General features: G+C 41.3%; 1 protein-coding gene across 1 annotated transcript in view; it reads left to right on the top strand.

Moving 5' to 3' along the window:
* ASIC1 (acid sensing ion channel subunit 1) overlaps positions 1-17,778 on the top strand; it is a 1,036,985-nt gene that overhangs the window by 427,196 nt on the left and 592,011 nt on the right. The window contains exon 2 of the mRNA XM_044083819.1: positions 8,550-8,700. Coding sequence (XP_043939754.1) covers positions 8,550-8,700 — 151 coding nt within the window. The remainder of the gene's footprint in view (positions 1-8,549; positions 8,701-17,778) is intronic.

The raw sequence follows: 17,778 nt of genomic DNA, 5'->3' as shown, positions 1-17,778 counted from the left end.
CTTTTGTGATGAGGTGTGCCACGTAGAAGGATTTCCTGACTACTGTGGCGATGTGATTATCAAAGGAGAGACTACTGTCCACCTGTGTCCCAAGGTCTCTTATCATACTTTCGTTGTTAAGTAGACTACCGCCTATGTGGTAGTTCATGCGTACAGAGTTTTTACCAAAAGGGATGACAATACACTTTTTGGCATTGAGCTTGAGGCCATCGCTTTGACACCAGGCATCTCTCTCAGTTTGGCCCTTTTGTAAGATGTCCACTTCATTAGGAGTTTTGATTATGGCTCCTAGTTTGCAGTCATCTGTGAACTTTGTTAGCCAAAGACCGTCTATGTTAGCCTGTACTTTAGAGAAGTAGATACCAAACAGGAGAGGACCCAGGACTGAACCCTGTGGTACTCCACTTGTCACTGGTCTAAAGTTGGATTTGGAGTCTGCTACTTTCACAGTGTGGGTTCTGTCAGTGAGCCAGTTGGCAACCCATCTTGTGACATAGTGATTTATACCTAGATTTATACCTAGTTTAGTGAGTTTATCTATGATTCCATAGTGGGGGATGATGTCGAAAGCCTTGGCGAGATCTGGATAGGCTGTGTGAATCACCTTACCCTCATCTACAGCTTTGGTGACCACTTCAAAGAAGTCTATCAGGTTTAGGAGACATGATCTGCCTTTTACAAACCTGAACTGGGTAGGGTCCAGAGTTTGGAGACTACCAATGTCATTGTTTTATAAGTTCCATGATGATATGTTCCATAGCCTTGCAGACCAGGCTCATCAGGCTAATGGTGTGGTAGTTCCCGGGGTCCGTGGTGGCTCCCCCTTTGTGAAGTGGGATAACCATTGCTGTGCAACATTCAGTGGGCACAAAGCCTAAGGTGAGGCTATGGTTGAACATTGTACTTAGGTGGGGTGCCAGTTTGTTCTGTAGTTCGTGTAGAACGCAGCCTGGGATGTTGTCAGTTCCCATGGATGCTGTGTTCTTGGCTTTGGAGTGTGTGTTTTTACCTGTGCAGCCATGATTACAGGAACTTTGCATTCTTCTGGTCTAAAGATGGGCCCTTTAGGGGATGAGAGGGGGATAAAGCTAGTACTGAACCTATCTGCCAGGATGTTGGCAATATCAGTTGGTTCTGTATATTTAGTGCCATTGTGCTGCAACTCAGAGCAGATCTGAGTGTTGCCATTGAGATTCTTGACACGGCTATAGAATGCTTTGTGGTTGTCTTTAGAGTCAGTGGCGATTTTGTTTTCCTAACTAGCTTTGGAGGATTTTATGAGGGATCTCAGCTTCTTACTGAGGCTGACCAGGGAGTTCCTCCAATCATGGGATTTTACTCTTTTTTGCAACAGTTTCTTTCTCCTGTTGTAGAGTTTGTTTATGGCAGAGGACCACCAGATTGGCTTACTTTTTTTGGAGGATAGCATCTTGGTTCTGTTAGGGATTGCATGATCCATGCACTCGTGTAAGTGCTTATAAAGTACATTTGTATAGGATTCAGCAGTTGTACCTCTATTGTCTATCAGCATGGGTGTTGTGAAGTTTGCCACTTCTGTCTTAAGAAGCATGTTGGCTTTGGAGAAATTTTTTACGGTGGTTTCCCTAATGAGGGGTGGAGGTGAGATGTGGATGCCTCGGGTGATTAGCTTGTGGTCGGATCTGACCAACGAGGAATTGAGCTCTGGTGTGGAGCACTGGTTGCCCTTGTTGGTAATGACCAGGTCTAAGATATTGCTGCCCCTGGTGGGCGTGTGGATAAGTTGACCCAAGGCATTGGAATTTATGAATTCCAGAAAACATTGAGCACAAGAGTTGGTACATGAGTAGCTTCCCAGGTAATGGTGGGGTAGTTGAAATCGCCCATTATTAGGGTGTTAGGTTGTATCCTAATATTTTCCAGTGTATCAAGAAATGAGGAGTGGGAATCCTGGAGCATGGTGGGGGATCTGTAGCAAGCTACAATTTGGATTATGGTCTTGCCCAGAATTAGTTGCACTTGGATAATCTCAGATGCATTATGCTGTGCAACTAGCCTGGTGGTGTGGATATCCTTAATGAATATGGACATGCCTCCACCTTTAGTGTTTCGGTCCAGGTTAGGTGGCTGAAAGGTGTGGCATGAATTATAGCCTGGTAATGCAGGGGTGCTCTCTGGAGCCTTGAACCAGGTCTCTGTTACTGCACAGATGTCGATGTTCTCCATTTTAAGGAGTGCTTTGAGTGAGTGCATTTTAAGGTTTAGACTTCTAGCATTGAGTAGCATTAGCCTCAGATTTTGCTTGCTTGTACCTGTTACTTGGTGAATTTGTCATTTGAACCTTGCCTAAAAAAGGCACTATAGGGGTGGCAAGAGCCTTAGCCAGTATCCGGAATCCCAAGGGTGACAGGTGCAGGCCATCTCTGGCAAAGCATCATGGTTTGTCGATCATGTCATCCCAGGCAGACAGGTACTGGATCCCCTTAGAATGATACCAGAAGCTTAGCCAATTGTTGCAGTCAATCATTTTGTCCTTGTATTTTGGTATCATTCTGGGTGATGGCAGGATGCTACTCAGGGCTAGGGTCATACCTGCCTGGGCTACGTGATCAGACAGCTCTTCCATGTCTCTTTTCATGTAGTCCAGGGAGGTACATCTCAGGTCATTCACACCAACATGGACAATGACAGTGTCATATTTGTACTTGTTGTGGAATGACCTGAGTGCGTGTGTTATGTGGCGGATGCTGGCACCTGACAGGCAGCTGACAGTAACTTTCTCCTTGTTTAGCCTGGTGAGTGGAACATCAGTGTGCCTGACTATAGAGTCACCTATGACTAGAGTGTTGGATATGTTGTTATGACTTATGGGCTGTGGTTGAGTGGCACACTGAGTCTGTGTGCTGTGTGTCATTTGGGTTGTGTTGGGGGGGGTGGTAGTTGCTTGTGTTTCTGCTTTGGAGTCCCCTGTTGCTTGGGTAGATTTTTATTGAGAGCCTCCGTGAATGTAGGTGTGTGTTTTGTGTTTCTGTGTGTGTGTTTTGGTGGTTTAGGTTTTGAGGGACTATGTGATAAGTGTGGTGTGGTGCAAGTTTTTACCTTCTCCTCTTGATTTTCAAGCCCAAATGCAGTAAAGGCATTCATTTAAAAAGCTGCACCTAATGTTGTGACTCATTGAATGATGCAGTCAGTCAGCTGTTTGTTGGGTAAATATATTTGTTAACTGTAACAAGGAGCTAGTATGACTTCATTGCTATGGTACCTTTTTTGTGCTTAGAGCACCAGCTGATGTTGCTGTGACTCAGGAAGTAATAATTAAATAAATAACACCTGAAGACTTTTTCAAACAGCAACATGGCTGTACACAGCCTTATTTCCTGGAATATCACGGAGCCTTTGAATCAATTTACACATGCCAAGGTTACCACCTACTTTAGGAGGCTCATGCCACATTTTCTTATTATTACAGCAGTCTCATGGGATGGAATCAGAGTCTCTTACATTGTTAAAATATTGATTTCCTGTTTCACATCATATGCCAGTGGTGAGAAATGTATGTGTGTGTGTGTGTGTGTGTGTGTGTGTTGGGGGGGGGGGGGAATTATTTGATCTGGACAGGCACTCATTTTGTTTTGAAAATACTGAGAGTGGATAAAGATAGTCAGTCCATGATATGCAACGGACTTCCGGAAGGACAGATATTTGCTATTTTCAATGTGCATATTCCACCTGGTACTATGCACTTTGAATCACAAGATTTTTGAGGGAGTAGATAATTTTTCAGGAGGGTCTGGTTGGTTTTAGGGGTGACAGGAGTATGGTGCTCACTAAAGTGGTGGCACAAAGAGGGCCACATAATAATTAGGTCAGTGTGCTGCACAATTTTATAAATGTATATCACCACTATGAGCATATTGGACCTACACAAAACTTTACAATTACCTTTGTCTGCCTCCTATCCTTTTCATTGTTGTTGTAAGATTGATAAGATAGTAATTTCTAAATAATACTGGTATTTGGTTGATATAGTCAGATACACACCCATGATGACTGTGTCTGATCATTTTGCTTTCTTACTGTGGTTTCATTTTGATGTGGGATTTTCATAGAGACATTGGAGACTTGTGTTTTTTGCACAGAAGATGAATTCAAGTTGAGACTTGAGGCTTTTTTTTATAATTGTAAGGATTTGTCATGGCAATTTATTACCTCTTATCCAGCTACTTGGAAATTGTTTAAAATAAACCTTAACAAATACTTTGAAAGATCATGTTACTGTTAAGCTGAGAGTTGTTGTAAGCAAACTGAAATTTATTAGTGTAATCGCTTACAGGACAATGGTAAGATGGATTGACCAAGCATTAGAAACAAATCTGCAGCTTCAGGAATTAAATGATAAAATTAGTCAAGTTCTAGAGTGCAAAGCTGAGAAGCTAAAATATGTCTCAAGTTAAGGAAGTTTGAAATCGCCTATGTTAATTAGGAATATCTCGCTCTTATACTGAAACAATAATTCATACAGTCACTGATTAGTAAAAGAGAACCAGACACAAGCACTAAAATCTGAAATCATGACTGAGGAGGTTGAAATAATATTAAAGACACAAAAGAATGCAAGTCCTAGACAGGTTGACCTGTGTCTAGAACTCTAGCTACTGGGCAGAGATAAGTTTGTGGGCATCTTTGCATACTCAGGTCATCACATTCTCTCAGCCAGATGTGTTCATTTTTCTTGGAAGCAGGCAATTTTGTCAATACTACTGAAACAGGGAGAAGATCTTTATCATGTAGATCCTTATACACCAATTTCTATTTTGAATCATGAATATAAACATATTCCAGTCTTTTCAGCAAAGAGACATGCTGAGTTTCTTCCTTCAGGTATATATCAAAAGTGAACAGGTTTTATTCCAAGTTAAACCACCTTTGATTAACTAATGAAAACATTTTTAAATAATGATGACTCTAGGACAGCTGATACATTGCAGAATGCTGAAAAGGCACTCAACTGAGTAGACTGTAATACCTAGTTGTAACTTTATCATATATAGGGTTTGTTTCCAGATTTGTGTCCCTCCTGAAAGGAGGAGTTCTGTAGTGAGGCCATGACTAGACGTGAATTGAGACTAGGTTTTCATTGCAGTTAATTTATCTTCAGTAGCTAGGCAAGTTGGCTAACTGCGGTGGTGGTGCGGTAGCTTTGTCGCCTCACAGTAAGACTTTGTCCTGTTCGATTCTCAGCTAGAGTGTCTTCTGTGTGGAAACATGCATGAATGGGCGTACCTTCGTTGAAGGTTGTGCGTCAGGGCTGGCAACTTGGCACGTAAAAATATACTGCCAGTCATTAGCAGACCGGAGTTCCGCTGTGGCGACCCCTAACCGGGAAAGCCAAAAGATATAACAACAGCTAGACAAGTTGGCTCTGTTTACCCACTTTTATTAGAACCTCTTGCATCTAGGTTAGCTACAGCTCCTATAAGAGGGTACCAAAGCAAGAGATCACTTTATGCAGATCATCTTCTAATCTTTTTAACAAACTTAGACAAGAATCTAAATATCACCTTTTAGGAATTGGACTAGCCCTGGGCCCTAACTGGCTGTAAAATAAATGCTCTGAACACAAAGGCTAGTCTGATAAATTATTTGGGATCGAACCTGATTAGTACATTACCTGCTACTGCAGAGATAGCATATAAATACATTTTGACAAAGAGCGACTAATGCATTTATGTAAAATGGGTGGAAACTTGCTTGGGCTTTACTCAATCAGTTCAACCATTAATGGGGTTTGTGTTGTCCTTTTTAATATGTGACTCCCGAGGATTACATGTCCACCTGTTTCTCTCAACCTCTTAGCATAAGAATTTTAGGAAAAGCAAAAATAATGGGGCAAAGGCTCAGAATCAGGAACAAGTTTTAAATATTGCTCTGATAAATTTAAAAAGTTTCTAGAGTAACAGGTGTTGCATTAACATAAATTTTCTGAAGGATATGAAGTCTGAAGCTCAACTGTATGTTATTATTTTGTGATTTCTATCTTCAATGATTTGCTAGAAAAAACACACATTTTATGAGGAACAAACCAAAAGTATTAGGCAAAAATCTGAGCATTATGTGAAATACTAGACAGTTGATAGATATGTGCCTACCCCACTTTTGATTTCCACTCTTAACTTAAGAAACAGTGAAAATATGAACATAAGGGAAAACCTTTAAACAAGTGGTTACTCTGGACACTAGAGAAAACTGAATAAATCTTCATGGTCCCTCTGTAGATATTTAGAAGATCCCCCTTCTAATGATCAAAGATTTTATGCAGGGGTTGGAAGTATTTTGTATACATCCCTTGGAGTAGATATTTATCCAGTGGAATTGTTTTACATAAATAAATATATGTAATTCTTTTAATGTACCACTGTAAAAATATAGGATTACCAGAGAATATTATTAGACAGTGGATAATTCTAACAAAATATCACCACCGATGTTAAATTTGTTATAACGCACTGTCTACGGACAAAAAATGTTAACTTGATAGTTTTTGCTCTCTTCTCTTTTATGCTTCTTGTGGAAAGCTGACTTAGTGAAAATGGTTGAATTACAGGTCTTTAATAAAGGTTATTTTTTAAATAGAAGACAAATATGATTTGCATTAAGTTGTTGGAGGGTGAAAGATTTTGAATTCCCATTCATGCTTACGTATAAGCATTCTGCAGTGTTCATTAGTATGCCACTGATTTTATGAAATTATATCATGGCATGTAATTTCATCAGTAGTTGGTTGTATAAATGGTTGTGTTTTTTATCATGTTTATCGTAGAGAAACTTAACTATACCTCTTATTGCCTGATTGAAACTTGGGTAACAAAAATGATGTCTGCGTTTGTAATTAAATCACCAAATGAAGGTTAAATAGTGTTAAAAGTCTTAAGTAGATAAGAGATCAATTAATATTCATTTTGAAAGTGGAGATGTTTTTAAGAATAATTGGGAAAAGGTAGTGAAGGAAAACAAAAATGGAGGACTTAATTTTCTGAGAGCTTGTGCTCTTTGTAGAAAGTGGAGTTCTTTGCACCTGGAGCTGAAAAAACTGGGCTTCTGACATAAACTGTGTGAAATAGTGCAGAGAAAGGCAAAACTGGATAGAGGATTCAGGTTTGCCATGTTGTACAAACTTAACCAGCAAAACAGAGAAGCAAGTAGAAGCATGTGATAAGCAATAGTGAGAGGATGTTACACCTCTGAAAATATTGCCTGTGGAAGGAAAAATATATATGCAAAAATGGGAATCTACCACAGAAAGTTATATATGCAAAAATGGGAATCTACCACTGAAAGAAACTCTCTTCCCTGTCAAAACCTGATGCCTTGTGCAGTTGCTTTGCTACAAAAGCATTATTAGTTCATAACAGTTTTCTTAAAACTGCATGGAATCTGGGCATTTGCTTTGCTACCAAACCGTTATTTGTTCATAACAGTTTATTTAAAACTGCATGTCCTCTTGCAAAATTCAGACCTTAGAAAGTACCAAGATTAAGACAAGGTTGTGTTGCAGTGGAAGTGCAGGATTACAGTGCTGCAAGCTCTGGATCATAAGCACATGACATGAGACAGCACTTCTACAGTGAAGAGGAAGTGAAACCCAAAAGTAAATGGAGTTACATCATAACATGGGGGGTGGAGTGAAATGGGCAGTAGATGAAAATGTGCCTTGTGGAACAGGGTATGCAGAATGTAGTGCATTGTAGATTTCAGAATACATTTCTTTATGGTATGAACCCTAAATTCGGGTAACATTTTTTACTGTATTGATAAAAGCAAAAATAGTGATGGATTTGAAGCATGTAGACAACAGACAAAAATATAATTCAAAAACACAAGTAAAAGCTTGTAACCAGAATTCATGTGCAGTTAACAAGCATGGTATTTACAAAGTGGTGGGTGATGAAAGGACAAACCAACCATCATTTTAGAGTCAAAGCCTGCTGCTTGAAGCATTAAGCCATCACCCCATACATGGATAAGTGTTTTCTCAGGTCAATAGTGCCCCGCCCCTCACACCCCCTTTATGTACATTTCTAAGTATACCACTGAAGCACCTCAATGTAAGCAGACTTCAGGTCAAGTAGTCAAACAGGTAGTGAATCAGGCAATTATTTTTTTTCTTTCTTCTTATCTGGTATAGTAGAGAAAATGGTTGTAGACATCTACTAGTCAATAGAAGCTTACGTATACTTTGTAAGACTTTTTTGTAAGAATGAAACATATTTTTCAAATTGTACTGTAACTGTGTTTATGGGTGAGTATTGACTTTGTTTTCTTATAACTATGTTAATTTTATTGCTGTTTAAATAATATTCCTTTGTTCAATAATTCTGTATATCAATAAGACATATCGAACCTCTGCTAGGAGACGTTCTGTTTTCTTTTGTGATACGCTTTCTACAGTCTGTGTATTTTCATGATGTAAGAAAGGTATACTCCATCTAAAATGAGTACATAGATTTAGCAATCAATGTAGTGTGCATTGATGACAACTTAACATTTATTTATTTATTTTTCTCTTGCAGGTGTTCACCAGATATGGCAAATGTTACACCTTTAACTCAGGGCGAGATGGAAAACCCATAAAGACCACTATGAAAGGTGGGACTGGCAACGGCCTGGAGTTGATGTTGGATATTCAGCAAGATGAGTACCTCCCAGTGTGGGGTGAGACAGGTAAGTGCACGACCAGCTCTAGTTTCTGTTTGCTGTCAGTAACTGATTATAGGGCAGGAATGTGCCACTAGGTATGGCCAGATAAAGGGCTTCTCCTGCAAAGGATGTCATTTCTATTTGCTTGCATATTAGTGGCTGAAACTTATACTTCCACATTATTTTTCACCAGATGTTCAGGAAAACAAATGCTGGGTGGATGCATAAGTATGTTTAACTTGACAAAACACCATGCCAATCAGGAGGCAGTGAGATAGTGTGATACTATACTATGCCATCAGTAATGAGAAGGACAAACTGGTGCTGGAGATTGCTGCTGATCTCCACGGTGCCTTATATATAACAAGTAATCCAAAAACTTCAAGGAAAGGGTGCCACAGAACCAGGAACCAATAAAACCACAACAGGCACCCAAAGAGGTATATAACACATTGGGTTGTTAATAAGCCTTCTGTTATGATGTCCCGAGTTCTGATCTTAAATCTTTACAGCTTCTTGGAATTTCTGGAGACAGCTGCATAATATTGTAGCATACATGTAAGTGTATGGTCCCCAGTGTATCAGTTACCCATGTAAAGGTGTAGCTAGCCTTTCTTAAGCCCATGGTGAGACTCCCATTTGCTGCCTCCCAATCAACACCTCCAAACTGAGAACTAAATTTAAAAAAGAGGTCTGAGGAGCAAAGTTGAACATTTTATTTATAAATAGAACAGTACATTCCTTCATGGTAGCACTGGGTTAAGCATAATATGCACCGCCAAATGATACTTTTGCACATTGTAAGGATCATTTGAGTGGATTCTTTAAACATTAATGTGAAAGAAACTCACTGTATGCAAATTTTATATGCCTGCTCTACTGATTCATTTACACATGTCAACATTTGTGGTGGGTAGCTTGCTGCTTGTTTAGTGCTTACACAATATTTAGTAACAAGTCCAATCCTTCTCCTCAATTCTTCAAAGCAGGGAATATTTCTTCTTTCCCACTACTACAGGTGGCAGCAGCAACTACTTACATGAATGGATCCACTCATGGGCAGGCTCCCAGTTCCATCTTAGCTAAAGAAAAAAAATAAAACAAATAAATATTTTCTTTAGCAAAGCTTATGGAATTGCCAAGCCAATACATTTCTTTCACAAATTAACTTGCTGCTGTTAGTTGTGCAGGCACCAAATGTAAAAGGCCCACTAACTACTGAACTGTCCCACCTGCTGTACATAGCTACTCAATCAGAAGCCATTCTAATGCTTTGTGGCAGTGTGTGAGGCTCACTCTTTCCTTAAAACATTAGGATGAGTACATGTTTTGCTTATATGAGCTGAAACAGGGTGGAGAACAGGCAGCAGCACTGCTAGTGACCTGAAATATGAAAAAAAGCATAAGTAAGCCAATGTCTTTTAAAACAAAGGAAAAGAAAACTCGACATTTTACATGGCATTTGGACAATTTTTATTCCTCCTACAAGCTGGTTCCTGGGGCAGCTGCTGCCCTTTTGCCCCACTCTCCGTATACCACTGCTTATTTAATGTACACCACAAAATTTTAAATCTGCTGATGTTCAATGGTGGAGAGAGGTCACACCTTCAGGCCCAGTCATAGTGCCTGCTCTCTCTGCCTTCAGCATGGCTTTCTGACATGCTTTGCATTCTGGCTACACCAGGCATATGGCACCATGCTGACTCCATGGCTTTATATGTGCCTTCTAAATAAAAGAATTGCTCTACCTTATCATGAATAGGCATGGTGTAAAACAGCAACTTAGTACAGCAAAAGTAGCACTTATGTGATGGCAGAAATGTCTCTGGACACCATGCAAGTATTATCTAAGGGAGGGGAGTGACCCAGGACAATAAGCAAAATATTTTGTGCTTCAAGATGGTTGGAAGGGTGCCATTAATCATGTTTTACACATTAGGTGAAGTGGGAAGAGGGACCATATAGAACAAGCACAGTAGCACTTTGTAATAGGGAAGTGGTGCAGCGGGTAATGTTGTCGCCTCACAGCAAGAGGTTCACTGATGTTCTTCATCTCACATTGCTGCAGTCCTAACACTTGGGTAGTCCGCTGTCCCAGTCGGCCCGAATACCAAAGTATAAGGCTGACGTCGGTCAAGGCGCATTTGTCTGACATCAGGACGTCAGGGTACAAATGCGCATGACCGACGTCATATCCTCAGTCTTTTTTGCCGCATGGTCCGATGCAGAAGCAGTATTGCGAGTGCAGGTTGGCGTTCTGAAATTTTCTGAAGTCGGAGTTTCAGACCGAATCAAAGTTGGCTAAGTACCCCGTTGGGGAATATTTTGTTTTTTTCTTGCCTCAGTATTTAACCGGATGTCAGAAAAAGTGAATAACTGTATTTCTTGTGGGAAACAGATACCTCATAGAGATTACCATACATTGTGTATACCTTGCTTAGGGCCTGAGCACGACGTTGTTGGCTGTCGCTCTTGTGCTAGATTTAACAAACGCACTATTAAGAGAAGATTAGATTGTGCCAGGTTAGTTTTGGGAAGCGTTGTAATTACAACATGCCGCCGGATGCTCCGGCGCCGCAAATCTAAAAAGCGCAAAGACAAAGCAGCGAAGCCTAGGGTAGAAGAACCGTCTGTCCCGGACGTCGGTTCTTTAGAGGGCTCGGTGGAGCCGGTGGTTCTACCAGAAGTTCCTTTGGATTCTCAGGGAGAGACTTTACTGTTACAAGATGTGTCCTCTCAGGAGGTAGGCCAGGCTGAAGGGGCTTCTCAGGTAGCTGTTCTCCCTCCCTTCCTAAAGTGGTTAGGCCCTCCCCTTCTGTTTCCAAGGCTCCTTCTAGAGGCCGGCCAGGGTTAACTTCAGTGGGGGTCTCCCCTAGTTCTTCAGGGTCTCTGCCTAAGAAACATATGCTTAAAATGGCAGAAGATTTGATTACTATGATTAGAGGTTCTTTACCCCCCCCTGATAAGAGGCCTAGGGTGGAACCTGAGCTTGAGAGTTTTGAGCAGTGTTCGGAGGCTTCTGAGTCTTCGGCTGAAGACTTGCAGGAGTATCCTCCTTATTCTGATTCTGATGTAGATGACTCTACACCTTCGGCTTCTCCTCCTGAGGATTTTTCTTTTTCAGAGACTCTTCATTCCATGAGGGAGCATTTTAAATGGGAAGGTCAAGATTTCTCTGATTCTAGGAAAAGGCTTAGGGAATTTTTGTTTCTACCCCAGCATAGGCCTTTAGCTATACCTCCTGTTCTGGATGTGGTAGAGGATGTTTTGCAGAGGCTTCCCTGAACCCTGATTCTTTGCCTCCTGCCCCAGTTAAACCGGACAGGTATTATAGAGTGCCTGAAGCTCATAAGTATCTTTTTAAGAGTCCTAGGGCAGACCCAGAAACTGTTTCTCAGGGCCCTAAAGGGGTTAAGGCTTCTGTTGTTAAAAATCCTGTTCCTTCTGATAAAGAGGCAAGGGCTTTGGATAGATGGGGGAAAAAGGTGTATACTTCTTCCACTTTAGCCATGAGGGCTTTGAATTGCCAGTTTCACATGTTGAAATACCAAAATTATCTCCTTTCACAATTGAAGTCTAAGGTAGATGCTCTGGCGGAAGGTATTGAGTGTAAAGAGTTGCAGGATTTGGTTCATGTTTCTGAACAGGTGGGTAAGCATTCCTTGCAATGTGGTTTTGATGCTGTACAGGCCTCTTCGAGGGTGGCAGCCACTGGTTCTGTTCTTCGCAGGCACGCCTGGCTGAGGGATCAGAATTTAGCTGAACATGTAAAGACAAGGATTTTAGATGCTCCTTTACAATCTGCTGTGTTGTTTGGTGCGCCTGTGGAAACAGTTTTAAAGAAAATGGAGGACAAGGCTAAGTCTATGCAGACTGTTAAAGATTTTTTGCAGGTTCAGCCTCCAAAGTTTAGTAGAAATTGGCCTACTAAGGGGTGGACTTATCCTTCTTATGATTCTCAGTCTAGGGGTAGATCTAGACGTGGTAGGGGCAGAGCTCAAGGTTCTTTTAGGCCTAGAACAGGCAGTTCGCCTGCCCAGTCTTCTGGTGAGGGCAGGGGTCAGTCCTTTCGTAAGCAGACCCAATGACTTGCCTTTTCAGCTGCCAGAGCCTTCTCGTCTGGCAGCACCTTTGGGAGGAAGGCTGGCACTTTTCAAAGAAAATTGGAGTGTTATTACCCAAGACAGATGGGTATTGGATATCGTTCACCACGGTTACAGGTTTTATTTCCATACCTTGCCTCCATTCAAAGGCATGCCAGACATTCCTCCTATACAAAGAAAAGAGGCTCACAAGCAAATTTCTCTGTTGCTCCAGATAGGGGCCATTCAGCCGGTTCCTGTGCCAGAAAGGGGCCTAGGATTTTATTCTCGCCTGTTCCTAGTACCAAAAAAGGGGAACACGTGGAGACCAATTTTGGATTTGTCTATCCTCAACACTTATTTGGACATTCCCAAGTTCAAAATGTTGACGTTACAACAGCTTTTACCTCTGCTGGGCAAAGATCACTGGATGGTGACTTTAGATCTCAAGGAGGCTTACCTTCATGTGCCTATCAGACTCAGTTGCAGGAAGTATCTGCGTTTCCGAGCTGGAAATTCACATTATCAGTTCTCTGCATTGCCCTTTGGCTTATCTACTGCCCAGAGTATTCACAAAAGTTCTGGCTCCAGTTGTAGCTTTTTCAGGCTAAAAGGAATACAAATCTATCCTTACTTGGACGACTGTCTGATTCTGGCTCAAGAAAAGGACGAGCTTCTTCAGCATCTGGAATATGTGATAGCAGTGCTAAGATGCCTGGGGTATTCTGTGAATGAAATAAAGTCCAGTCTAGTACCCTCTCAAGACATGTGCTTTCTGGGTGTGAGACTGAATACAGCAGCCCAGATGGCCTTTTTAACCCCGGACAAACAAAAGAGTCTATCCCTTTACTTCCATCAACTATCTCATCAGTCCGTGCTGACTGCAAGGACAGTCCTTCAAGCATTAGGGTTCATGGCATCTTGTATTCTGGTGCTTTCCAATGCCAAACTGCATATGAGGAAGCTGCAATGGTATCTAAAAAATGTATGGACACAGCACTGCCAGGATTTGGACACTGTCATTCCAATAATACCTTGCATTCAAAAGGAATTTTTGTGGTGGGCTCAGGAATGTCACCTAAACAAGGGACTCTCCGTGACCCGGCCAGAGGCGAGTCAGATTCTAACGACAGATGCCTCAGACATAGCTTGGGGAGCTCATCTGAATGGAAAGTGGATACAAGACAAGTGGCCTGCCAGACTACAGCATCTACATATCAACATGAAGGAGATGTTAGCAGTCCAGTTTGCATTAATGGCTTTCAAGGAGTTACTTCTTCCAGGGCAGGTGTTGATTCTAACAGACAACACTACTGTCATGTGGTACATCAACAAGCAAGGGGGAACACATTCTTATCCTATATGCAGGCAAGCAATGATTTTGTGGTAGACTGCGCTCAGCTTGCAGCTAAATCTACAGGCAAGGTTTCTGCCAGGAGCACAGAACTCCTTAGCAGATGTGTTAAGCAGGCAAATCATGGATCCCCACGAGTGGAAACTGGATCTTCATGTATTTCGACAATTGACAGTGTCCTGGGGAACTCCAGACATAGATCTGTTCGCTTCTCCACTAAACCACCAGCTGCCAAAGTTTTGCACTAAAAGGTTTCATCACACAGCTTGGAAAGTGGATGCTCTTTCGTTCAGTTGGGAAAATCTTCATGTGTATGCCTTTCCACCTCTGCCTCTCCTCCCAAAGGTACTCCTAAAGGTCAGACAAGACAAGCCAAGGATGATTTTGATAGCTCCAGATTGGCCTCGGCAACACTGGTACCCATTACTGAGGAATCTGGTAAGGAAGCCTCCATGGCCTTTACCTTTAATTCCACACCTTTTGTCTCAGAGGGACGGTCATCTCCTCAATGTCAAGCTTCACTCTCTTCATCTAACAGCCTGGCATATTCTGTTTTGAACCACAGCAGGTCTCAACTTCCTCAACAAGTTTTGAATGTGATTATGGAAGCCAGAAGGCCTAGTACACGTAAAGTGTATGCAGAAAAATGGAAGAGATTTTTATTTTGGAGTGCAGCAAAGGATTTGGATGTTTCTGAGCCTAATTTGAGTGTGGCTCTTCAATATCTTACTGAGTTATTGGACAAAGGTTTGTCTTTCTCTTCCATTAAGATTCATGCTGCAGCAATTTCAGCTCACTATGATTGTGACCCACCATTGTTTTCTCATCCTTTGTTCAAGCAATTTCTTAGAGGGGCAAAGAATATAAGACCCCCACGTAGAGCTCCTACTCCTGCTTGGGACCTCAATTTTGTGTTGGAGAAACTTACTCTACAACCTTTTGAGCCTGCGGCTACTGCTGAATTGAAATACTTGTCATGGAAGACTGCTTTTTTGTTGGCCATTACTTCTGCAAGAAGGGTTTCTGAATTGCAGGCCCTTATGGCGGTTGAGCCTTTTTTGATTTTTCATAAGGATAGGGTATCATTACGTACTAATCCTTCATTTATGCCTAAGGTGGTTTCTAGTGTGGCTTTAAACCAAACTATTCATTTGCCTACTTTTTATGCAAATCCCCAAAATAAGGGGGAAAAGATTTTGCACACTTTAGATGTACACAGGCAGTTGCGTTATTATTTAAGCAGGACTAGGGATTTTAGGCAGTCTCAGCAGTTGTTTGTTTCTTTTGCTTTGAGTTCCCAGGGCAAGCCTGTGTCAAAACAAACTATATCTAAGTGGATTGGGTTTTGCATTGCATTCTGTTATTCCCATCATGGCAAGGAGATTCCAGCTGGGATTAGGCCTCATTCCACGAGGGCTACTGCCACTTCAACAGCATTTCTAAGGGGGGTGGCAACTAAGGATATTTTGGAGGCAGCTACTTGGAGTTCAGTGCATACTTTCTCCAAGCATTACCACCTTCCTCTCTATTCTAAATCCAGGGCTGGTTTTGCCACTGCTGTGTTGCAGGGCATTTTGGCAGCTCCTGCTTCATTATAGTTTAGCCATCCTCCCTTACCTCTGCTTTGGGATTCTACCCAAGTGTTAGGACTGCAACAATGTGAGATGAAGAACATAGTACAGTTTTGTACCTACCATAAATGTAGATGTTCAAGATCCACATTGCTGCAGTCCAATTACCCTCCCTCCTTCCCTCTGTGTTTAGGGGTGGTTGTGTGGGTGGGGTTCTATTTTTGTAAATTTGTATATATTGTACATATATTAGGTACAGGAGTGTTTGGTGTTTTTTGGTTTTGGCCTTATCTTTTTAGGGTCTTCTGACATCTGGGGCAAGAAAAGACTGAGGATATGACGTCGGTCATGCGCATTTGTACCCTGACGTCCTGATGTCAGACAAATGCGCCTTGACCGACGTCAGCCTTATACTTTGGTATTCGGGCCGACTGGGACAGCGGACTACCCAAGTGTTAGGACTGCAGCAATGTGGATCTTCGAACATCTACATTTATGGTAGGTACAAAACTGTACTTTTTGATTCTAGGCTGGGGCAGCCTTCTGTTTGGACTCTCCATGTCCTCCCTGTGTTTTTTCTGGGTACTGCAGTTTCCTCCCACATTCCAAAGATGTAGTAGAATCATAGAAGGTTACTAGGGTAACAACCCCAGGGCCCTTACGAGCCTAGCCAAGTAGGTGGACTGGACACTCCAAATGGGTTATAAGTGTGAGCATGTGTTCATGTGTATAGTATAGAAGAACAGTCATGTCTGGCTAGACATCTGGCAATGTGAATATTGGCTCCAGCTAATTGTCACTGTTGAAGTGGCATCCTGACTCCTTGTGCAAAAATAGGAAAAGGGATGTGGATGTGTGGATGTATGGATAATAGGAAGGAGAGATGGTAGAAGACAACATTTTTGTTCATACAATAGGGAGGGTATGACCAGTCAGAGGACATTGATGAGGTCACTGTTAGAACTTATTCAACTTGCAGGCAACCAAATCCTTACAGTGAGGTCCCTGGCACAGTTTTATTGCATAGTACAAGCTGCATTGTGCAGCAAATGTACTGTTCATGCATCCACTTAATGTCAACAAGGTTTTACCTGTCACTAGCTATTACTTCCTTGCCACTAAGGTAGCAAAATAGCCAGAGTCAAGCTAAGATATCTATTATAATACACTAACCATTCTCTCTTCCCTGCCTCCTGTGTCCCAAATCCATAGCACACCATCTGTAAAACACCAAGTACTAATGTATTAAGATGTCAACAGCAAAAATATATGATGCTCTCAATGCAATGGTTTGTTGCCCCCCCCCCCCCAAAAAAAAGCATACAATAAACTGTTGCACTTCCATTGTCTTTATGTAGTAAGAAATACATCTTTCTTTGCCAATAAAATTACTTTGAAGTGTAAAATAAACCGTATGCTTTTTACACATACAAACAAATTGGAAACGTTAAGTATTGTTTATATGTTTATTATACCTTTAAACTGAGGAGAAGTCACAGATCATCTCACTTTCTCTGCCAGTCTAAAGTCTCAAGTCTCTTGTTGCTTATCTAAGCTGTTAAGCTAACTCAATGTCAGAATGAAAATAATCTAATCTTGTTGCATTAACAGAAGTTTATTTTGGCAGTAGAAATGAGATGAATTTTGAATTTGTGCATTCCAGGACTTTGTAATCCATGGCCAATATTGAAAGCTGGTGGTAGTCCCATGGCACTTAAGACAAATAATGGGGAAGTTTACCAGTGCCTTGGACAAATTTCTCCTAGCCATTATGAATACCACCTTGCATCCCCCCCTGGAAAGAAGACTCTGGCTTAATAGGTTTAATGCATTCAACAAATGGTATGTAAATAATGAATAAATAAATGTTCCATTCCTTTTATTTGAAATTTTTAAGTATTATTCAAGTCAGTAACAGTGTTAGTAACAACCAACGTAAAATGTACATCAGTTTTGCATTATTTTATGTGCAGTTGTATGCACTGGCTTAAATAGGTCATACCTAGAGAGACTAAACTGGTCAGCAAAACTAAGTAAGTAAATACATAAATAAATATCATAAAAAGTGTTAAAACTACAAGCACTATGCACTTAA

The sequence above is a fragment of the Protopterus annectens genome, chromosome 9.part0, assembly GCF_019279795.1.
Source record: "Protopterus annectens isolate FY-2018-M chromosome 9.part0, PAN1.0, whole genome shotgun sequence".
NCBI classification, from domain to species: domain Eukaryota; kingdom Metazoa; phylum Chordata; order Ceratodontiformes; family Protopteridae; genus Protopterus; species Protopterus annectens.
Note: the sequence above shows the minus strand (reverse complement) of the source record. Positions and strands in the feature narration are given on the sequence as shown.